Consider the following 23130-nt stretch of genomic DNA (forward strand, 5'->3'; position numbering starts at 1 on the left):
CAATCAGGACTTTCGAGGCCAAGGAGTTGTGCCATTAAATTGAGAATTTTGAAATAAATATCTAATAAAATCAGCTCACACTGTCATGGTAATTTAATCTTCAAGAGACACACGACAAATGAAACATTAAATGGCAAATGACACGCAATGAGCAAGTAATTGTAGTACAATTAGATATTTGAGCTCACCATTCCATAACTCTCATATTCCCGAGGCCCCATACTTATTCACCCTGAGCCAGCCTCTCATGTCTGAGGAACAGACCTCAACTTCAACGGCCTTCCTGCTATCCTCTTCAAGAACAAAAACCCCGCCATACATCACCCAATCTGCAGTCTGCCACGATGAGCAGACCTCTAACCTCTACAAAAAGCATACCTGAAGAGGGAAGCTTCGACATTCTCTTGTCCTCTTGCAGCACCATGTCAATTTTGATACGCTAGTGCTCTTTGAGGAGTTTCTTCTTGGGCTTTGTATCCTTGAATGAGAGATTCGAGTAGACATTTTTCTTCATTTGAAGGTAATGGGACTTCATATTCGGACCAGTGTTGAGCCCCGGGGGGGGGGGGGGGGGGTTAAATACTGTGCGAATGTGGTTCAAAAACATGGAACATGGTTTAAAAATTCAGCCGGAAAAAACCTTCAGTGTTGATTTAAATATGCTAAAATCGGGGACATCTTCTCAATAAAACTACATACACTAGTCATATCTCACACATAACTATCTCACACTCATCTCTTATGACCTCTTAGTATCAACCTGAAATATCTACACCCAACAAAAACTAATTGAATTAAATTAAATTTACACTAGAGTTAGGACATCCTGTTCTTATAAGGCAATCAACCTCCTCACAGACATAGCCGTGCAAACCATACAAGCCCCTCTCCCTCATTCATTCCCACGGTATGATTCACTGCGACCTCGCCGCCCGCCAACTGCTCCTTGACACCTCAATGATGATTCGGCCGGCAATAGCAGCGCGAAAACAAATCTGTTTGCTCTGGGGTCTATGCCGTATGAGATTTTTTTTCATGCTGGGATGGCGCCTTATGGGCGGCTAGGTAATCAGGAGGTGAGTGGATTGTTTGAGGGGGAGGTTTGGCCGGCATTGGACGGAGTGGGAGAGAAGTGCGCCGCAATTATCGGGTGTTGTTGGGAAGGGAGGTATATGAGAGCGCGGACAAGATATTGGAGGCAACTTACGAGTGGGGCGAGAAGGCTGCAGGGAGTTCAGTAGGTTAAGGTACGAGGATAGCTGGCAAAGGTTGCATGTAAGTTTCTTTCCCTTGGTAGGGAGTAAAGGACGGAAGATCTAAGGACAACCCTTGCTTTACCCTACAATAAATAAAAATGATTTAAGGATTTAGGAAATATTATCCCCCCAGGTAGCTATCGGCCGACCGCATGCATATATAATCATTGTTGCTGAATTAGTTAGAAATTAATATTGACTTACGCTGTTATATTAGTTCATACACAGGAAGGTCTCTAAGTATTCCCACGCCGTTTCTCTGATTTTTCCCAGAACTTCCTTTTCAAAACAAAGAGAGTAAAGAGGTAAAATGCATGCCAAACAAAAAAGAAAAAAAAAAAAAGAAAAAAAAAAAAAAGAAAAAAAGAAAAAAAAAAGAAAAAGAAAGAAAGAAAATTTGTTTAATCAGGATCCAGCCTATGTCATTCACCTTCCCTATACAACTAACCCCTTTTAATCCCAATGCCGCCTCAATACTGGCCTGGCCGGATCCCAAGGACCCGCTACCACATTCTTATATTTTTGTAAACTAATCAACCACCAACTACAACCACCCATAACCAACGCAGTCGACAACCCCCCGATAATCGCCCCTAATATCGCAGACATATACCCACCGCGCATCGTAATCCCCACCGCTGCACCGGCAAAAACCACCAGCAAACCCGTAAGCAGCACATGGCCCCTCCAGAAGGTGGCACGCAGATGACGACGAAAGACAGGGAACAAGCCAAACACCTCAATGGAGAAAAGCGTAAGGCTGAAAACGTGGGTGGTAGATTTCAAACGCGACGCGAGCACTGTGGATGCCATTACGGCAGCGTTTGTGGACAGGGAGGCCGGGAATTTTGCAGCGGTGGCGCCGGTTTCGCTGCTACCGCCCGTTCCGCTGCCGCTGCCGTTACTACTATAGTCGAAGAAGAAGATATTGATGACCATGAGCCAGCAGCTCATGGCCCAAATGGAGTCGCTGGTTGTGGACTTTGTGAGGGATTTAAGGATTGGGCTGAGGCCAAGGAGGGCGCAGAATATTAGGAGGGCGGACTTGGCCGTGGACAGGCGCTGGCGGTTGCGCGGGGAGAGAAGGAAGGTGGGGCTAGGGTTGGTAGGCGGCTGGTGGTTGGTAGGTAGAGGGTAGGAGGGGAAATGGATCGAGCCGTTGCCGTGGCAGTTTGGTGATAAGGGAGATGATGAAGCTGGGGATTGTGGGGAGTTTGCGGAATGGACAGAGGCCGTGGACGTGGTGTGAGGGTTGATGCTGAAAGTGCTCAGGCTTATGCTCCGGCCTATGCTCCGGCGGCGCGGTTGTTGGCAGTCGAGGTTTGACGTGGATAATCGTAAACCAAGGCTTGGCATTTGATTTTCCTTATGGTTCCCATTTTGATTCGATGTTTTGAGAGAGCTCGTGGAAGAGCCGGAGCTTGACCCTGCATATCCTGTCTTTGCCTCTCCAATAAACACTAACCGGGCTTCTTCTTCCTGCTCTTTCCCTACCCAGAAATCCCACAGCACCCAACCTAGAATAGTGCATATACTCCCCCATCCCACGACCGACACTGGACTGATGCGTTCCTGGAAAATCCCGGTGAAGCAACAGGAGAATATGACAACCGAACAAACATGCTGTACAATGACGGTGGAATCCGCTACCAATGGCCAAAAGTCATACGGTCGTAGACGTGGATTACGTTGTAGATGGTCAAGAAACGTTTCTGTATCGGTATAATTATCCGGATCTAGAAGGCGAAAGGGCACGAGGGGAGCGGTTAGATTCTGACCATTGGTCCTATCCAAAACATGGAGAGGAGTACACGCGTAGAAAATGACTTACAAGATTGCTTAACCCACAACAACTTCTTCCACGCGCCCTTGGGTCTTCTCCGGCTTGATCCAAGCCTTCTCTTCGAATCTCCGGTCCATTTCGGTTCAGTCCCCGGCACTGCAGGAGGTGGTCTCAGCGCTGCAACAGCTGCTGGCAGACGTAGGCTGGCAGCATGGTTGTTTGCGGATATTGGACGGAGCCGGGGTGGAGAAAGGGCGTAGTTGGAATCTTCAGGCGCAAGCCGGTTTGGGTCCGGAGGAGGGCGTTGGGATGGAGGTGGTTTTAGACCGGCGCGATTGGGATGAGTTTCAACTGGGACTGGAGGGGGGATCGGAGCTAGGGAATGCCCTGGAGCACCTGCACTAGCTGTTGCTCCCCTTACCGCTGACGATGTAGAGTGCGGTGATGGAATGGCGGATGTTGATGCTATCGGCCGTGGAGAAGGAGACGCAGACGAAGGATAAGAGGGGCTAGCGGGGCTTTCGGGAGCCATGTGAGGCATCCGTAATCATTGTAGGGCCATAGTCACTTGAGACATCTGACGCGAAATGGAATTGAAGCTCTTAATGGCCAGAGAAGAAGAGTTGTTCTTTTTCTTTCAAAGTTGTTCCTTTGGAGTTGAACAGCGAGGATTAATCAGCAATGACTAACCGAAATCCCCAGACGCAAATTCACAATGAACGTTGGTGTAAAAATCTCAAGCCATAAAAAGCAGTCATACGTCCACATATCTCACACACATTTCCATAAAGTTCCTGAGATAGTAATTTTATCATGTTTCTTGGACTCTTATCCTTAACCAACCCTAATCCTAACCCTGGTGTTGAGGGAGAGGTTGAATAGAGATGTATTTGTGGTTGTATGTGCAGAGGGTGAAGACTATTTGATCATGGTTTTAGAAAAGTGAGCCCAGCCTTTTAAAACATGTTCGACTTTTTTAAAATCATATTCAACTGTAACCCTCATGGATACATGCTTATTTATTTTCACATCAGTGAAATTTTGTTGCAATGCTCAACAGAAAGAACAGTTAAGAAAACTTCTATCCAATAAATCAATGCAGTTCATGGTCAAAAACGGTACATATGTATGGATTCACTCAAAACAACAAAAGGAACAACAAAGCCCATAGAACATGCAAAACACATTAAAACAAAAGTGTAAAGGTATAATGCATGATTCATCAACATAATAATTGTGCAGCAAGGAGAGTTAGAAGAATTCACCAGAATTGGATGATGTTGATGTAGGAAAAGTCCAGGGGAAGGAGAACTGCAAGCTATGTGTTGCAGAGTGTGTATTTATATAGCAAGAAAGGACAAGGCAATACCAAAACAGTAAACTCTCTGGGAACGTGGTTGGGTTCAGGGTACCACTGTCCCTGCTCGTTCTTTTCTAGCAAAGCGTCTCAAATCCTCTCTGTATTTGGAATATCGAGCAGCAGCGGCTTCCTCGATACTCCTTCTTCGGCCCCAGGTTTCAGGTTGTCTTTTGAGGAATGCACCTACAGCGCCCAAGTAGCCTTCATGCCGTAAGAAATACGCCTGCTTTTCTCCGTTAGACCAGAATCTAATAGCGTAGGAGAGAGTGTTCATCGTCTGGCGGTGTCCACGAATAAAGGATCCACCAAAGTAGATGTGCTTTATTTTGTGTTTTTCGGATTGTAGGTAGGCGATTTGGCCAATGTTGTTGCTATGTGGAATATCAAATCAGATTGCAAGTCTAATGACGGAAGGAAGCAGCAAGTGGGAAGGATGCATACCTGATTGCGTATAAAAGGCTTCTACTCATATCTTCATGACTGAACTGAGAAGGGTCTGAATCCGAATCACTGTCGTGGTGTGCCATCCCCCCTCCATCCTCAGCATGACGCTCGGCGAGCCGTTTCATCCTGAACACTTTTCCAAAAGTGCTAGCAATAGTCGTAGCCTTCAATCCAATCTTGCCATAGTCCGTGCCGTAGATATCTCCAACGAGCATGTCAACACCGCTGTTGTCGCCTCGATCCGCCATGGCTAGCATTTCATCGAAAGTCCGCACGCCAGTCAACAGAGACATTATGCCCCAAAAGGTGCCACCTCCTAGAGAGGTTCCTCCAACACGCTGGAACTGTCTTGGTCCGGATACCTTGACCATCGACACCCCCGAGCCTATATTTACAAGTAGATACGGGTAGACGTCCGGTCGAGGCTCCAAGAACTCGGTTGGAAGGGTTTCGCTGTAGCTGAACACTTCGTTCGGGATTTCGGTGATAAACCAGTCCAGACCTAATGAAGGCGCCATTGTTAGAATCAATCCGTACCAGAGGGTCAATGTATTCATAGGCTGTTAATGGAGGGGGCAAAAAAAGAGGTTGGGGGGTTCCTTACCAATTATTAGACATTCCATCTCGTCCTCTCGAAGCACATTGATGCCAAGTTCTTCTTTCATATGGTCGTAGTATTTAAACGCACCACCTCCCGTGGCCATGACACACAGCTCACTTGGATCTGTAGCATAATTCTTCTCGTGAGATTCTTTCAGTTTCTTTATAAAATCGATACAGAGGTCAATCCGATCAGTTTCGAAATTAATGAAATTCAGGCGTCCTCCGTTGTCTGGTGAATCAATTTCCTTGGAGAAGTAAACCAGCTTTGCCAGCGAGCCTCCGATCTGCGAGAGAGGTCCGGAGTTAGTCTTTGTATAGGATGAAAATTATTTCCGTAAAAGGGGTGTCGATTTTCTTCAAGTTTCTTTTGGATTTCCCTCCCCTCTTTCTGGGTGTTGACGGGCTTATAAAGCGGGGAGAGGGAGGGGAGAATAATATGACATACATCAACCGCAACATGGCTGACGACGCCAGTCTGATGAGGCAGACGGATGTCCTTCCGTTCATAGTAGACACCATCCTTTGCCACGCCATTATTCGGAGAAGACCCCAATTCCTCCTCCTCGCTGACAATGAAAGCGCCCTTAGCATTGATTTTCACGGAGCCAGGGTTCGTGATCGCCTCCTCGATGCATCCTGCAAAACCGCGATCCTCAGAGTACGACTTGCGATGCCTGAGCTGCGGAGCGGGAGCCGGCTCAATGTGGGATCTTCTGTCGGGATACATGGCGGCTCAAAAGCAGGAGGAAAAGCGATGGATGGTAGTATTTGGCGGTCATTATCCAGAGATCTTTCGTCGGGGCTGGTTGGTGCGGATTGTTTGGTTGGTCGGTTGGTTGGTTGAAGATCGTGTGTGGTCGCCGTGCCCACGCTTACGGCGTATATCTCCTTCTGGCCGGGTGTTCATGGATGGCGCCGAGGAAATCGGAAGTGGAGGAGGATTGGAGGCCGAGGAAACGAGGTCTGGGACTCGGGACGGAAGGGGACCTATGTGCTTGCAACGCTGCACATATCGAGCAATGCAGGTTTCTGCGGAGAGATATTATGTTGAGATTTTGGCTGTCGCTGACAACCCGTTGGAACGGATGTGGTGTTCTCTTGCGTGCGGCACCTCTCATCCTGAGCTCCTCATTGGGCAACGGGCGATAAATCAAGTCAGCCACGAGCTGGTTTATTCAATTATATGGATTAACTAGCTACACCAGCGCTTGGAGCAATGTTATTAACTGATTAAAAAAAAAATCATGTTTATTGGTGTCTATGGTTAATTCAACAGCAGTAGGTATAACAATGTTTTTGAAATTGTACAGTGCTTCGGTACTTTCAATGCTACGAAAACTATGCCAGCATGAAGAATTCTACAGGCCTGAAGTTGAATAGCTGGAGATGTATCCATATCTGTATCTATATCGCGGATGTATGCATCCACATACATTGCCTGATATAAATGTGCCATTATTTGCTTACTTACTGTGGCTGGCCTCAATTTGCTCCTCTGTCGTTTCTCAGAACAAACCCCGGCTGATATTCCCCTTGTGTTCTGCTTGTTGTGTCCCTCGCCCTTGGCTTTGTGTTTGATATCTCCCCTCCATCGTGGCTGCTTTCCCCTACGCCAACTGAGTAACACGCGACTGCAGTTAACGTCGCCTGCAAACGGATGATTTGATGGCGTTGACAATGAAACTGTTGCAGGTGTGCCAGAGGATCACCCATGGATGGAATTTGGTGCATCCTATGGCATATGAATAAATCATATAATTCTCAACAACAACAACAACAACAACAACAACAACAACAACAACAACAACAACAACAACAACATCAACAGCATCAACAATAACAACAAACAACAACAGGGCTCATCCATGCTGTCTCTGCTATATCCAAAGGACCTTCTGGCATATCCCCTTTTAAATGCTTTGCAGGGAGCTGCAGAACTCGATATACCTTTCTGAGAGCATTTCTAGACCGCTTCCCTCTCACCTATCTTTATCAAATCTCCCGTCTTTGGTTTATTGCTCTCCAAGTATCATTCTCGGACTCTCAAGGTTATCTCTTCCGTCATTAGAAGATGAAATCTCTGTGCCTTCTGTTTCTAGCCTGCTGGGTTAATGCACACATTCTTTTCGACCACCCCCCGCTTAAATGTGATCCAATTTTGCCAGCGTTTCAAGGATGCTTTCGTGGACAGTATTGCTCGCCGCGCGGAATGTGAGTATCCCATTTTGGATCCTGGGCTTCATTGCTACATCTGTAGTCGCTTATTATTGCTCTCCCAGATGCGAGGTTGATCACCGCCACACCACAAATGGACCAGACGGACCACCAGTATCAACAATATCAACAGTTCAAAAATCTCCTTCGCCGACACAGGAGACTGTAACAGCGACCCCACCCCTGACAACTGACCCGGTGGGGCCGATGCGACGAGAGGTCGAAGATGATGTCTGCTACTCCAAGGGTGGCCCTGCTGATGCTACAGGAAACCGGTTAACAAGGCATGTCAATGTTCTTAAACAATCTCGGTATGTTTTCTCGATCCTATATTTTTTGAGCCAGAAACTTTCGTGAGATCCACACCTGTGTGGATGTTGCATTTGCTTTCTCCCGCATTGAGGAAGAGATATTTGAAGAAGAGCCATGAAATGCAGGATATCGATCGCAAATCGGATCTCCTTGTGTAACCGTGTTCAAACCAACTAACAAGTGATATAAAGTTCTTCTAAAATGGAAGCTATGCACAAGAGGGCCATATCTGGAGCTAATACCCACGCTTTGATCGAGTCTCTCAAAGGTGTGAATCCACATCCAAAGCTGCAGAACAGCTTGGCCCGTGAGAATAAACCGAGGCAACAGGAAATAGGAGCAAAGCCCATGGAACTCAAGCAAACTGCTGATGGTCTCTGTGGGCCAAAAAATGGTAATACAATTTGCGGAGCCTGGCCTGGAGGAAGCTGTTGTTCCCCATATGGAGTAAGTTCTTCTATGGAAGAGATCTTGATGGCTGAAATTCGGCTGACACTCTTTAAGTTCTGTGGAAGCTCCTCGTCCCATTGTGGTCCTGGTTGTCAGTCAGGGGACTGTGAGCAACAGAATCTTTTCGAAACACTTAGTCCCATTACATATCAGCCAGGCACAGTACGCGGGAACTTTCGACTGGTTGGTCAGTCTGGGGTTCCTGCAATGTCCGCAGCTCTTATGAGTAACGGGCGAGTGGTATTCGTCGACAAGGTCGAAAATTATACACAGCTGGTGCTACCCAATGGCCAGTATGCGTATTCATCTGAATATGACCCAGAAACAAACGAGGTGGTGCCTCTAAGTTATAAGGTTAGGACAATACAGGGATCTGCTATTCCAGTTCTTCCACCGCTAACATGATAACAGACAAACGCCTTTTGCTCTGGTGGAGCATTTCTGATGGACGGGCGGCTGGTTAACATTGGTGGGAACTCGCCGTTGGCAATGGATCTTACGGTTGGTGACGGGTTCCGAGCAATCCGATACCTAACACGACCGCTGGACAGTAACACGATGGATGGAGCCTCATGGGAGGAGCCTGGCAACCAGCTTTCGACGAACAGATGGTATGCAAGTGCTCAGATTCTTCGTGACGGCTCGCTCTTCGTTGCTTCCGGTAGTCTCAATGGACTCAACCCATCCGTAATCGCAAATAACAACCCGACGTACGAATCACTCGATAAGAATGGGGTTTCTGATGGTAAAAGCGTCATATTTCCTATCCTCGAGCGAAACCAACCTTACTTCATGTACCCATTTCTCCATCTTTTAAAGGATGGTACTGTTTTCGTGTTTGTGTCGCGGTCGGCAGAGATTTTCGATGCATTTGCTCGAAAGACAGTTAAAACACTGCCTGACTTGCCAGGTGATTACCGTACGTATCCAAACACCGGAGGAAGTGTTCTTCTTCCTCTTAGCGCCAAAAAAGGATGGGAACCTGAAGTTGTAATATGCGGTGGGGGAGCATTTGTCGAGATAGATAGCCCAACCGATCCAAGTTGTGGACGTATTAAACCCCTCTCGCCAGATCCAGAGTGGGAGATGGAGCTGATGCCCGCAGGTAGAGTAATGGTGGAAGGAATGATGCTTCCTGATGGCATGATACTTTGGGTTAATGGTTGCAACCGTGGTTCGCAAGGATTTGGCATCGCCAAAGACCCAACTTTTGATGCCTGGGTCTACGACCCAGAAGCTCCTTCAGGCCATCGGTGGGGTATCGGGGGAAAGTCTGAAATCCCACGGATGTACCACTCTGTTGCACTTCTTTTGCTGGATGGCTCAGTTATGATTGCAGGATCAAACCCCGTGGAACAACCTATTCTGGTAGCCAACCCGGATATTGAGGAGCAAGCATACGTGACCGAGTTCCGAGTAGAGATATACACGCCACACTATCTTCTGGAAGAAAATGGTAAAAATCGGCCATCTGGTGTCGTCTTGTCTAATAAGCGTCTACCGGCAAATGGCAAACAGTTCACGGTAGAATTCAGGGCCCATGGGGAAGCTCAAGATGTGCGTGTTGTGCTCTATCATGGCGGGTTCGTAACCCACTCTTTGCATATGGGACATCGGATGTTATATCTGGAACACGAAGGATTTCGACCTGGTCGCAAGAAGCAGAGAATTCAGGCTAAGATGCCTCCGGATAGCAATATTGCGCCGCCTGGGCCGTACGTGGTGTATATCGTGGTTGATGGGATCCCCAGCGTTGGGCAGTTTCTTATGGTCGAAGTTGATTAAGTGAAGAATTTGGTGCTTGGGGGTTCTTTTCTTTTACCTTCGTTCTTTTATCCACTATCCTCCTTTGTTCCTTTTCATTCTCGCTCCTTCATACTTTGTATTCTTTCTGGAGAAATTTGGTTAGATGTCGGGCCGCATCTTGTTGGCATCATTCTCCGGAAGCTCTGCACGACTCTACACCTCCTAGTTTATGGTAGACTCGAGATTACTGAATTGAGAATGGAACAACTGGAATGCTATCATGTCCGGACTTCTCACCCATTACTATAGGCGATCAGGCTCCTCCTATCTTAACTTCGAGATTCCGGGTTGTAAAAGGGCCTCCGTTCCCTCTTAAGTTTGTTGACGAAGTTAACTACATAGCTAGTTGGCCGGAGAATCAATCATCCGACCCTAGAACGAACGAATCGAACCACGGAATTATAACTATCAGGTGTATGTCACTGAAGAAATGATTTGCCGGGCGGGGTACATCCAATGTACCCCATTTCACAAAAGCTTCTCAGAATCCTTGGCTGAATTTCGCTGTCCTGACTTCTATAGAGTCTTTAAGGATCTCCTTTTTTTCTGGGCCTAGGACGATATCTTCTCAGATCCATTATGGCAGAAGAATCCGTCTTTTTGCGATGCGCTTTACATAGAGAAATATTATGTTCCACGCATTGCTACTGAAATTATGAGATAGATATATATTCTCATTTTTATAATCGTTTTCTTTTTGATTTCTGTGCACGGAAGCAGATTTAAAGTATTTTTATTCTTCTGAAAGTGATTTATGTATCTCTTTACACACATCATCATCATCATCATCATCATCATCATCATCGTCACCACCATCATGAAATTCATGATGACATTATGCCTGTGAAGCACAATCATACATCGCCTCCCTAGCAACGGAGGACCAGAAAACTCGCAACACATGAGAACACTTCTCTCTTTCATCACAATCTTCTCCTCTTTATTCTATGGTCTTCCTTCGGCTTTTCTTAGAAACTTGAGAGTTTTTCTTCTTGCTTCAGGTTCTTAGACGCTTTCGTATCGCACCCTTCTCTCTTTACTCTTTGACGTTATGATGCTTACACTGGTGAGTCCAAACCTGCTGACGGCGGTGATGCAACTGAGCTCCCGGTGTGGGCTTCCAGCGCAGCCAAATATGAGTGGAAGGAGGTATATGGTGATGTTGGACCTCGGAACGAAGAATTGGAGAAAATGCTGTTCCGGAATGAATTAATCAATCGTGTGGGAAATCACATTGATCGGTATATACTATTAAAATGTTTGGGATTTGATTGTGCAAAGCTGATTGCTTCGAGACTCCGCGAAATCAAGGGAGAAGCTGAAACTACCCATTAGCCTGATCCTGTCAAGAGTGTAAGTTCCCTCCAACATGTTCGACCAATTTGCGTTCTAACAAGACGATGTATTTTGATGATGCTGGACTGCACCCCGTCATGCGTGAAAACATCAAGCTATGTGGCTATCATTTCCCTATCCCGATCCAAGCGTACTCCATCCCGGCCATTTTGACTGGAAATGATCTCATCGCTGTGTCTCAGACCGGTAAATCAAATTCCTCATTAATCTACGAATTAAATCTTGTTGATACAAAGAAGGGTCCGGGAAAACCGCTGCATTTTTGATTCCCATTTTGTCCAAGCTAATGGGCAAAGCAAAGGAACTTGCGGCTCCCAGTCCCAATTTGGGCAACGGGTTCAACGAGGCTTTGGACTCTGTTCGTGCAGAGCCTCTGGTTCTCATTGTTGCTCCAACTCGTGAGTTATCCACGCAGATCTTCGACGAGGCCTGCCGCCTTTGCTACCGCTCTATGCTGCGTCCCTGTGTTTTATATGGTGGTGCACCCGTCCGCAAACAGTGTATTGAGTTTCAGAAGGGTTGTGACGTGCTCATCGGGACACCTGGTCGTCTCCTTGACCTCATGGAGAAGCCGCCTATTCTTTCCCTCCATTGTGTTAAGTACACCATTATCGATGAAGCAGATGAGATGCTTCACTCTGACTGGGAAACTGAGTTGACCAAGTTGATGTCTGGTGGTGGTATGTTTTATGCCCTTTGATCTTTTAATGAAGAGAAACCGAAGGAATAAATTAACAACACGTCATATAGATACCAACGAAGACGCTGATCATCGCTATATGATGTTTTCCGCAACTTTTAACAAGCAATATCGCGAACTTGCTCGTAAATTTCTTGCAGCCGACCACGTTCGCATTCGCATCGGGCGTGCTGGGGGTTCCCATTTGAACGTGAGCCAGAAGATCGTTTATGTGGACGATCATCTGAAAAAGAAGGCCCTTTACGATCTCCTTCTCCCCATGCCGCCCTCGCGCTCTCTTATTTTTGTAAATTCGAAGGCACAGGCCGATTTGATCGATGGTTATCTATACAATATGGGGCTACCGAACACTTCTATCCATTCTGACCTACTAGAGCGAACGCGAGGATGCTCTGTGAGTTATATCCGGGGTTTTGGACTAATACAGGAATACTGACAAGCATATGTAGGCGTGCATTCAGAACTGCGAAATGCCCCATCATGGTTGCTACTGGCGTTTCTGCCCGTGGTTTTGATATTAGAAACGCCATGCATGTTATCAATTTTGACTTGCCGAGCACCACCCACGGAGGAAGTGAGGAATATATTCATCGTCTTGGTATGGCTCTGAAATCAGAGTGGTATTATTATCTTTGGCTAACGGTATAATTTCCCCTCTTCCCCTTTTAGGACGCATGGCTCGTATTGGAAACGAAGGAGTGGCTACTTCATTCTACAGCCACGAGCGTAACAGCGGTATTGCTGCGGATCTGGTCAAGATCTTGTTGGAGTGCAAGCAGACTATTCCAGACTTCCTGGAGTCTGAGAAATCAGAGGGAGAAATCACCTTCAACGACGATACCGACGATGAGTATGATAGCCAAAACAACAACAGTGGTGATGCCTCTGCTGCCGCAAATAATGGATGGGGTGCTGCAGCAGCTGCTAATGTTGCAGAGGAGAAACCGTCTAAGCAAGGGGACCCGGAAACCAGTGGGGCTACATGATAAATGCTAGCTCTGTTGGAGGGGAACGGCTACATTTATTCGTAGGTGGTGTGACCGAAGGGGTGGACATATCACTCAGATGTCTGGACCTGAACAAACGGCATTTTTCGACAGGGGTGATGACAGCCGTTTGTTGTGTTTATGAACGCTACACTCTTGTTTCTATCGAAGGCTTATCGCGACACAGCCAGCTCTAACGTTTTACTCATATCCATACCTTTCTTGACACTCACCATCGCTCTTCCACAAACACCATCAAAGCAGATAAGTTTCTTGCAATTCAACTCTCTGAAAAATGGAGGATAAGATGGGAGGGGAAGAAAAAAAAAATTGGATACAATAAAGAGGCAAACCCTCGACAATTGCTATCTCGATTATTGTTTTCTTCCTTGTTGGACTTCGACGACTACTGTCACTGTGGATTGGAAATGGAGAAGAAACATTGTTTAGGGGTATTGAATTTCTGATGTGGGGTGAGGGGTGAGGGGTGTGGCATTGTTTCAATGTTTGTTTCCCTTATTTCTGTACTTTGCTGTTTCCGGCTTGTATGGTTTCAACAACTTGCTGTTCGATTGAATGGGCTTCAGACATGTTGATGGATGTGGTTGGAATTGGCTTGTTGAATTTCCCGAGAGGTTTGTTTTATTTTTGTTTGTAATTTTGAGGTTACCACCTCGGCAGGCAGGCTGAGGTTAGGGGAAATACATTTTTAACAACCTCGGTACCTGTTGAGTTATCCAGCGGAATTTGATTGTTACAAAGTAACCAGTGTTGGGCCCAGGCTGTTATTTAGGGAATTTCACCGCCGTTTCCTGCGAGAACACAACACAAACACATCACCCTCAATTAGCCAAACTATGTGTGGCTTCCTACAAGGTTCAGGTTGCTGCTCATTTCCAAGGTTACTTTGACCTCTCGAATTGCAGCGATTAGGTTACCTTATCCATAACCCCATCCTTTTTTTCAGGTATCAAAATGCTCTCTGATCCCCCCTCTGATACGTTAGGAATGGCCACGGCCCAGGGGAACAACTGCGGAAATATCAGCAAATGGCGCCCCAAGGGCACCTTCCCAGCCGTTGCTCTGCATCTGCTATGAGACGAGGACAGATGTCCCGCGCAGGAAGGAGGATGCTGTTGCTCGGTGCTTGTGCTCATTTTTTACCTTGTTGTAAACCTGCCTTTGTTTACACCCATGGATATGATATGATACCCCATGGACACTTTTTCACTTCTTCATATTCTCGCCTACTTCTCTCTCTCCTGCGTTATCGATACACGTCTGTTTTGCACTCGTGTAGCGACTATTGAGGTGCTCCTATTGGAGTTCATCCTGTTTCTGAAAAATTCACTGTGGGATTTGGTTGCCCAGGTGGTGAGGGAACTCACTTAAAAACTGGTACCCCCGGTTATTTGGCCAGAACTACAAATGTTCTCCATATTATATGAACGACAAGTGATATCTTCGTCGATAATGGGCTTCTCCAGTGTCTTTGTTTTATTCTCCAGCAGATGCACTGTTCTCTCTCTTCTCCTGACGGCCGTAGCAGCCTCTACCGTCCCCCATGTTCCACATCCACGCGCACCTTCTGGACAGGATCCCGTCCTTGTCATCGACACGTTCAGAAATGGGGGCCGGAATGACCTAGATGTCTGGCATGGTATTGGTGAGGACATGCCGATAAAATGGGGAAACGGTTATGTGAAACTTTTTCCCATAAATGCTGAGCAGAACTTCCACACTCAGCTCTCATCATCATGTTTCGACCTTACCCTTTACAAGGATATGTTTCTGCACATCGTCTGTGAAGGTGGAAGTCATTTTACCGTTTCCCTGAGCCAAAACAATGCCCAGTGTGACGCCTTAAAGAACCCCTATCCGGAAACGTGGGATGACGTGGAGGCGGGCAGGTACATGCAAGGCAATAACATTTATATCCCCATCTCACATTTCAATATCGACTATACACGTTCTCTTTCCGTGTCGTTTAAAGGTTTCTACATGCTGGAGAAGTTGAAAGTGACAAAAGTGGAAATCACTGCGACGAAGCCGGATGGGTTCCCAATTCCTGAGAAGTTACCTACCGGAACTCTGTGGCAGCGATGCAAGCGCCCGAATTCCTTCGCTTTTGGCATTGACGATGGCTCCCCCGAATTGGGGCGGCAGATCATGGAAATTTTGACCTCAGAAGGGATCAATGCGACATTCTTCTCAGTCGGAAATGGTTTAGCGGTTCCTAGCTCCGGGTGGAGTGATATTTATAGAGATATGGCTGCGAGGGGACACCAGATTGCGCTGCATACATGGTCACATCCTCCGTATGTCGTGTTCAGTCTAGGGATAAATTAAATAGTCTGTTTGCCACCTGCTAACGAATAAACAGAATGGAAGAACTCAAAACGATCGAGGAGATTGATGAGGAAATTTCTAAAGGTCTCCAGATAATCAAGGAGCAGTTGGGATTTACAAGTAAGCCTAATTTAATTTCCTCCTCGTCATGACATTCCCTTCTCCGAAATTATCTCTATTACGAAATCAATCTCATCATATCATTTCTTAGCTCGATACTTCCGCTCGCCATATGGGATCATTGGAGCGCGTACCCGCCAACGACTTGCTGCACTCATCAAGGATCCTTATATCATTCACTGGAGTGTTGATATCCAAGACTGGTTGTGGGCTGGAACTCCCACCCCCGAAAAACAGGTTGAAGCTTTCCAGAATGACGTAGATAGAGGTGGTGACCTGGTGGTCATGCATTTCCTCAGTCAGGATACAGTAATGTACACGAGAGACGTGATACAAATTGCGAAGAATACAGGTAAACGGATTATGAGGGTCGACCAGTGTATGGAGGACCCGGAAGCTCCCCCGCTCGATTAGAAGAATATACTGCTACAGCTCTTGTAAAGTTCGTGAGTGTGAAAAGTCGGCGGAGGTGAGCTTTAATATTTTTTCCTTTTTTTTCCTTTTTTTTTTTCCTTTTTTTCTTTTTCTTTCTTTCTTTCTCTTCCATCGTTAATATCATTGCTTCAAGTCACATATTTCCCTGCGCTGGAAATTGATGGGATGGAGGTGTTCTGGATGTTTTGAAATTGATTTTGCTTAAATTCTGTGTGGGACCAGAGGGTGTCAGTGTTGATATCCTTATTGCAGGAAGCACCTGTTGAATGAACAAACACTATTTGATTCACGCGTTTATGTATCCGGAGTTGAAGGTTTAGCCTATGATATTAGAAAATGGAGAAATAACAAGGTTGAAGCTGGGAATGGGACAGTCGTTGAGGGACCTATTTGAAGAGAATAGTAGTTGATCTCTGACAAAACCAGGTTGTATCTCATCAACACCACTAGTTCTTGTTTTCCGCAAGCAAATTCCACACCACAAGAAATATCAATCAGCCTGATTTATCAATCTCTCAAATTTGGTTTAGTAGCATGGATACTCAAATGGCAATTGTACATGAATTTATCTAATACTATAATCAGAGAAAATAAAACATTAACGGGCTGTATCTATCATAATAAATGTGTCTCAAAATTTCAAAAAGTTCAAGATTAAGAACCACACATACAACTCTTAACAGCCAACTAGACCACATCCATCCGCTTCTTCCCCGCACGTGCCGCCTCGATCATATCTGAATGCTTCTTCTTCAGCTCCGGAATGATCAAACTTTCAATCTCCACCATCTGATCCGGATGAGCCTGCGCTGCCACCGCCCCACCACCCTCCTTTTTCTCCCCAAGCGCACCCGCAACGGGCCGCGTATTTGAGCTCAGCAGCTTCGCCGTGGGTGCATGTGATGTCGCCGCCTTCGGAATCCGTATCCAGTGCTCAGAGATCTGCCCATTCGGCTTCCGACTGACAAACACAACCTCCCACTTGCGCGTCGAAAGCAGATTGCCAATGACAAGGTCGTGCGAGTAGCGTTGCAGCGCTGTCTCCGCCTTGGAAATCAGCAGCGATGGATCCGTTTCCAGCTTAAAGCTGACAATCATGCTTCCCTGCGGCGCCCAGCCGTCCACGAGGCTGAGGAGGAATTTCGGAACAGGATCCAGGTCGACTATCAGTTTCTTCCCGTGTGTCGGGGGCTGTGGGTCGTTGAAGCCTGTGTATATGTCGTCGGCCGGGATGATGTCGTGCCTGTGCGTCACGTGTGGCGGCGGTGTCGTCTCATTCGACGATTGGATCTTGTGCTCAACCATGCGATCGCGCGGGATGAAGAAGTCAGAGACTGCCGCGGCGAGGTAGAAAAGAGCATTAGAGCCCAGAGGACGCATGGCGATGGCTATCGAGCGGAGTTCGTACAGATATTCCGTCACCGTTACGTAGGGGATGAGCAGGAGGAGGTGATTCTGCTTCGCGTAGCGGTACTGGCGGAGCACTTTACGCATTTCATCCTGGTATTCCGGGCGGACGACGATGGCACCATGATCTGGATTGCTTACATCATGTTCTGGAGATGACGACGGCGGGGCCTCCGCCTCGTCCATAAAATCTAAGAAACAGTTTGTTGAGTGGCTGTAATGTCGCGAGTATGGGAGAAGGCTAAATTGGCGGTGCAGGAATATCACTGCGTAATCCTCTTGGAGGAAATATTCGGCGGAAGTGGCTCCTCGTGTCCCTGCAGAAAAATTATCGATGAAGCGCACCGTTTGTGTCTCCAGGGGTACGGTGGTTCCACCGGATGTGACCAGGACCACACGTCTGTTTGCTGCTAAATGAAGCTTTACGAATTCTTCGGCTTGGGCGCGGTGAGCTTGGAGATCTCGTGGTGGTGGATTGGTTTTAAAGTAATCAGACTCTACCGCAGTTGGCGGGACGTCTTCCACCTTGGTGCTGGGTAGTGGCATTTTGAATGTTGTCGTCAGGGACAGAGATGCGCCGCTCGCCAAGAAGTCCCGCCACCCACTGTCTCTGGGAAGCTGGTGCTGAGCAGGGACACAGAAGTACTGTGACAGTCCAAATGAAGACAGTTCTATAGTATTTTCTCTCCCTCTAAGGGGAATGGGATTCTATCTTTCTTTCGGATGCTACCACACCTTGAAGTCCTCTGATAAATCAAATCTGCGAGGGCTTTCGATCGAGGTGGGGCACCATCGGGTTCAGGTGAGAGGTATACAGCACACAACAAGTTCAATTTATCCTGCCCATGTCAACCAAACACGTCCTGAATTGTTTTCCAGTCTCGTCTTCTGCTGCAATACATAAGATGGGTCTTGACTGATACCCCTCAGATTGCGGCGGTCCGTTTTAACTTCTGAAGTTCTCCGGTTGCGGAAGAAACAAAGTTTTGCCTCGGAAGTCACTGACCGAGAGAACCATGACACAGTGACGTCATGGAGTTTTCAGCAAATTAGCTGCATCACGTGATACATGTCATCTATTGAGAGGTAGTCCCAAGGGTCGAGATGCTGCTTGCAGTTAACTATATACCCTTCAGCATTGATATTTGATATGATGCCTTTTAATTGTTCAAAACGACTTCAAATCTCTCTAACAGCAGTGTATTCTTTGTATTCGGCTCTTTGATTGGTTTACCTAGGTTTATCACAAATATCTACTCTTGAGTGCCTGGCTGATTGTGCTCATCCGGCTTGCAACCCCGCCCCGCTGCATCGTGCTTAGGAGTGCTTCTTCAAGCGCAGACTGAGTTAAGCTGGCATCTAGACATTGTAGCGAAATTAGTAGAGTATTGAGGAAATTGGATAAACGTTAACCGACTAGAAACCACATACCGTCCAAGTCACTGAAGCTGCTACCCATGCTTGGGGTTTCATCACTTCCCTCCTGACCACCTGTGCGTCGACGAGGACTAAGTCTGGATAGTTCTGCTGCCCTTCTCGGGCTGAGAGATGGAGGATGGCGGAGTGGTTGAGGTCTTTCATTCGCTGCAGTACCGCTGGCAAGTCCTGAGCTTCCCAAACTGGTTGAAGAATCGGTTGTAGAGGCCTTCACTAATGGTAGTGTTGTTGCTTCTGAATGCGTGTGTGGAAGCCGGGGCCTTTCCAGCTGCAGACGAAGAGTTGCACTAGGGTCGTGCCCAGCGTCTTCTGTAGAGGGCATATTACGCGTACTTAAAGGCAAAAATGCCGGCGAGTCGTCATCATCCTCGTCAACGCTATTGCTTCCCTTTTGAATGGAGAATCTACCAAATCTCTTGAATGGAGGTCCTCGTCTTGTTGCTTCTTCCTCTCCAGAGACAGAGGATGATGATGACGAAGACAGGCTGGCTGTCTCCGAGATCTCCTGGCCTAAGGGTGGTGATGTTAGTGGTGAGGAAACGGCGTTGGTCTCCTTTTTGAAATTTGGTTGAATACGAATGATAGAATCAGTACCGGGTGGTCGGGGTGATTGAGCTCTTGTACCTGCTGTGGGTAAATTTGGGTATGGCAGAACTGGGCAACGTTAGCCAGGCACCAACACATTTTAGGAATGGACAACCTTTAGATTTGTTTGGAGTAGGAGGCGGCGCACTTGGATCCGGTTTCATTACATGACCTTCCTTTGGGCGTATCGATAATCTTGATGGTACTCTTGAATCTGCACATCGCTTAGTACACATTCGAAATAGACTCCTTATGGTTGAATAACATACTACTGCTTCCTCCTCTCTTCATCGGTTGGCCGCCAATCCCACCGCTCCCAGATATGGATGCGGGAGCAGGTGAGTTTGAAGCCGAATGAGGATTTCCAACTTTTTGTATTTGAGCTCGAACCTGAGAGAGCTGGCGGTCATAGAGCCATGCCGCTTGCTGAAGAAGGAATGGTAGTGTCACGTCAAAATGTTCCGCCCTATATAGCCATTAAAACTCCGCAATCAGATAGACACTGTGAATATACATACAATGCTTTCCCTAAAGATACAGTTATACAGTTAGCGGAAATGAGCCAAGGGGTAAATAAACGCCCAGGAATTTCACTAACAGTCAATGTCATTGCCCTTTGAGGGTCGTGACAGAATATCCCACAACGCATGATCCTTAGCGACACTCCATTCCACCTATCGAAGTGTCAAAAAGAAATGTCCCAGCCAGTGCATTCTCAAATAAACATACTGGGGGAGGATCAACAAAGTCTCCTCTTGGAAATGGTAGTCTTATAAACACAGTGAAATGTGGATCCATTTCTGCAGGCGGAGGGCCCATGATAGAAAGCTGGTAAGCGCCGTAGCTCGGTGGCGATTTCGTGATAGAGCGGTTCGGGGAAAATAAAACAAAAGATACGATGGCAATTTCTCTCAGCTATGCGTATATACAAAGAGGTCAAGAACTGTTATTGGAATTTGAATATCGTTGTAAAGCAGCCACCCTCGGCGCTGAACTTTTTCGCAAAGGGATGACGGTGCAAGGTCGAATGTTTGGTGTGAGGAATCTTGGTCATTTGAGCTGGGGTTGAATTAAGGTTAAACTTTCTGCAACTGCCCCTGTAGACCATGAGTAAAATATTACTAAGCTATCCCTGAATGCCACAGGGATGAAGCAGAACTTGGTTCCAACGTTGTAAATTCTCCCTTTTCAAGATATTTAACCCATGACGTGATGAAAATTGACGCTTTATTCATCCACACCAACTAAATAGATATAGCCTTAGGTCTGGAGGTAGCCGCTAAGCGCTTCCCTGAAGAGGTTAATACCAGATAGAGCATTGGGATGAAAGCAATCAAAATTGTCCAGGCAGTACTTTACTCCGAGAGCGATTTCCATGTTGAGGGGATAGCGCCGCTATACCGGCGCCTCCGTCGAACATATTAAGCACAGTATCCGGGATTCAAAAATATTTAACAGAGACGATTATCTATTACCGAGAGCGATTGACAAAATCAATCATGTATACCAATACTTCCCTTTAACGCCTCAATGGAAGTATATATATATATATATATGTGCGAAGCAGATATCACAGCGTCCAAGCTTATAGTCGAAGGAACCAGAGTATTGAAGCGTTTGCTCAGATAGATGGAGAGCTGGTCCTTCCCGATGGGGAGATACATCAGTTACAGGCAGAGAGGGTCATGTGAGACGCATTCATAGACGATCAAATTCCAGACGCTGTGGCAACCCATTTCTCCCCCACGCACACCCGACTCCACCAGAGTCTGCAGGACAAGAAGTCAATTGATGAAATCCTTACATCAATATGCCGCAAGTTGACATTCTCTTCGTATCATATCGTAGCAGAGCAAAATTCCCATCGATGGCAGTTAGGATGATTCGAGGGCAGCAGCATAACGGGAAACCTCTGTCGGGCCTTGATAGTAATCAGCGCGCCAGTTATTATGAAGTTATCGAAAGTTCTATTGTTGGGATTCCAGTCCCCAGGTGCTTGGCAGGGGTTCTTGTTGTGGGACATCATCTTCATTTCCTTTCCAGTGATTGCAAGCGAGGGCATGGCTTGGGTCTGAGCGCAGATGATGCCATGATCGGTATGGCTTTGTTATCTAATGTGCATAGTGAATTGCCCACATCTATAGAGCTTAGTTGGTAAAAGCTAGAAGTAGAAAATGTTAGCATCAAAAAGGTTGAGGGATACAGTTTCATCTGGATAGATGGTGTGATTCAATGCAGTAATCTGTATCCTGGCACAAATATCACTATAACTTATGTGTAGAGAAGTATCATAGTAAGATTATCAAACGTGCAGAGTGTAGGATCTCATTGGCTTAGAAATCACTCATCATTGTTGTTGTCCTGCAGTTCTCTGCAGATTTTTGCAGCTTACTTATAATTACGAGCTGCCCCTTTTCTCACTCTCACGCTCTTGTATGTCTTTCTACTGCTAATTTACATACAAAACTCAATTTGGTGGTGTGATTTAGAGCAACAAGTTCCGAATTTCGCAAAAATAAGAAAGAAAAAGGGAAGTGGGAGTTTTGACGTGGTTTTTGGTGGATATCCGTTTAACGGGCCTAGGTCCAATTCTCACATGAAGGTTGATCCACGTCTGACAAAGATTGATAAGTGAGTTTCCACTTGTAATATTTGGTGCAAAGGAAATTACCATATAAGGTCATGTTCAAAGATTTCCTCCTGTTGGATAACAATATTGTCTTCCGAATACAACAGTATGAATGCCAAGAGAACCAGATCAATTTCAGATGCGATCTCAAATATGATGATTAATCCGTCCAATCCGCGGTGCATAACCTGCTGTCAGAATTTCGATCCCGAGTGAACCATTGTGCCGTACATAATTCACAGAGGCTTGCTCTCGTGCAGGTAGCAGGGGATAGTCTTGACAAAGCCGTGGAACATGATAAAGACTAAGTTCTCAGCTCTGCAAAGATGCATTAAATGGAGCCAAATTCTAACATCTGCTATCTCTTGTAGGATAAGGCCCCAGACACCATCCCATGCCATATGTCAGGCCCCTCTTGGATACTACAAGCGCTCCCGTCCAGTTGCATCTGGTTGATTTAAGGTTGTCAATTTGAATACGGCTCCGCGGCCCGAACAAACAGTTTCCATGGTTGGATGCCAAGGAAATCGTTTTAAGGTGCGGCTTTTGGGATGCAAGGTAAGTTAACTGCAATAGGCTAGAGTTTCTTTTGCTCCCAGTTTCGCAAACAGGACTTTGCGTTGGCTCGTGCCCACACACCGGCCCAAATCATCAGAAATACCCCTTTTCCTCGCTATCACATGGCGGTAGAGTGCCCTGAATTGAAATATCTTCGTTGTTTTATCTCTTGGGGGTGGTTCAGTGTTAGGACTTAAAACTCACCCTGATCCAGTCCTAATCCTTATAATCCAAGACTATTTAGGTTTTCTCTCTCTTTACCCATCTGCTCTTGGATACGTTAAGGAAGCTTTATTTGGAATTAGCGTTGGGCAGTGGCATCTATCTCCCACTTCCTTCC

At 46.4% G+C, this 23130-nt stretch overlaps 8 protein-coding genes across 8 annotated transcripts; 4 read left to right on the plus strand and 4 right to left on the minus strand.

Annotated features, from left to right (window-relative positions):
* Positions 1 to 1709: 1709 nt before the first annotated feature.
* Positions 1710 to 3571, minus strand: PAAG_03851 (phosphatidylinositol:UDP-GlcNAc transferase PIG-C; the record flags this gene model as incomplete). The annotated part of the gene is made up of 2 exons (XM_015845085.1): positions 1710 to 2992; positions 3088 to 3571. The coding sequence occupies 2 exons, from the start codon at positions 3569 to 3571 to the stop codon at positions 1710 to 1712; spliced, it is 1767 nt and encodes a 588-aa protein (XP_015702174.1).
* An 871-nt stretch (positions 3572 to 4442) lies between these two features.
* PAAG_03852 (pantothenate kinase) lies at positions 4443 to 6173 on the minus strand (the record flags this gene model as incomplete). Its single annotated transcript, XM_002794213.2, has 4 exons — positions 4443 to 4770; positions 4841 to 5345; positions 5448 to 5730; positions 5892 to 6173. 4 exons carry the CDS (start codon positions 6171 to 6173, stop codon positions 4443 to 4445), a joined length of 1398 nt encoding a protein of 465 aa, XP_002794259.1.
* A 1448-nt stretch (positions 6174 to 7621) lies between these two features.
* PAAG_03853 (glyoxal oxidase) lies at positions 7622 to 10207 on the plus strand (the record flags this gene model as incomplete). Its single annotated transcript, XM_015845086.1, has 4 exons — positions 7622 to 7971; positions 8164 to 8419; positions 8477 to 8776; positions 8834 to 10207. 4 exons carry the CDS (start codon positions 7622 to 7624, stop codon positions 10205 to 10207), a joined length of 2280 nt encoding a protein of 759 aa, XP_015702175.1.
* A 1421-nt stretch (positions 10208 to 11628) lies between these two features.
* On the plus strand, positions 11629 to 13270 carry PAAG_03855 (ATP-dependent RNA helicase DBP2; the record flags this gene model as incomplete). Its single annotated transcript, XM_015845087.1, has 6 exons — positions 11629 to 11770; positions 11821 to 12264; positions 12335 to 12570; positions 12659 to 12678; positions 12734 to 12882; positions 12954 to 13270. 6 exons carry the CDS (start codon positions 11629 to 11631, stop codon positions 13268 to 13270), a joined length of 1308 nt encoding a protein of 435 aa, XP_015702176.1.
* Positions 13271 to 14743: 1473 nt separating this feature from the next.
* Positions 14744 to 16153, plus strand: PAAG_03856 (hypothetical protein; the record flags this gene model as incomplete). The annotated part of the gene is made up of 3 exons (XM_015845088.1): positions 14744 to 15588; positions 15654 to 15739; positions 15831 to 16153. The coding sequence occupies 3 exons, from the start codon at positions 14744 to 14746 to the stop codon at positions 16151 to 16153; spliced, it is 1254 nt and encodes a 417-aa protein (XP_015702177.1).
* Positions 16154 to 16861: 708 nt separating this feature from the next.
* PAAG_03857 (phosphopantothenate-cysteine ligase) lies at positions 16862 to 18127 on the minus strand (the record flags this gene model as incomplete). The annotated part of the gene is made up of 1 exon (XM_002794218.2): positions 16862 to 18127. The coding sequence occupies one exon, from the start codon at positions 18125 to 18127 to the stop codon at positions 16862 to 16864; it is 1266 nt and encodes a 421-aa protein (XP_002794264.1).
* Positions 18128 to 18824: 697 nt separating this feature from the next.
* PAAG_03858 (hypothetical protein) lies at positions 18825 to 20422 on the minus strand (the record flags this gene model as incomplete). The annotated part of the gene is made up of 7 exons (XM_015845089.1): positions 18825 to 18940; positions 19013 to 19672; positions 19719 to 19817; positions 19873 to 20069; positions 20122 to 20131; positions 20202 to 20277; positions 20333 to 20422. The coding sequence occupies 7 exons, from the start codon at positions 20420 to 20422 to the stop codon at positions 18825 to 18827; spliced, it is 1248 nt and encodes a 415-aa protein (XP_015702178.1).
* A 991-nt stretch (positions 20423 to 21413) lies between these two features.
* Positions 21414 to 22238, plus strand: PAAG_03859 (hypothetical protein; the record flags this gene model as incomplete). Its single annotated transcript, XM_002794220.2, has 2 exons — positions 21414 to 21699; positions 22093 to 22238. 2 exons carry the CDS (start codon positions 21414 to 21416, stop codon positions 22236 to 22238), a joined length of 432 nt encoding a protein of 143 aa, XP_002794266.2.
* Between the last annotated feature and the right edge of the window lie 892 nt (positions 22239 to 23130).

This window comes from Paracoccidioides lutzii, assembly GCF_000150705.2.
Source record: "Paracoccidioides lutzii Pb01 unplaced genomic scaffold supercont2.9, whole genome shotgun sequence".
NCBI lineage: Eukaryota > Fungi > Ascomycota > Eurotiomycetes > Onygenales > Ajellomycetaceae > Paracoccidioides > Paracoccidioides lutzii.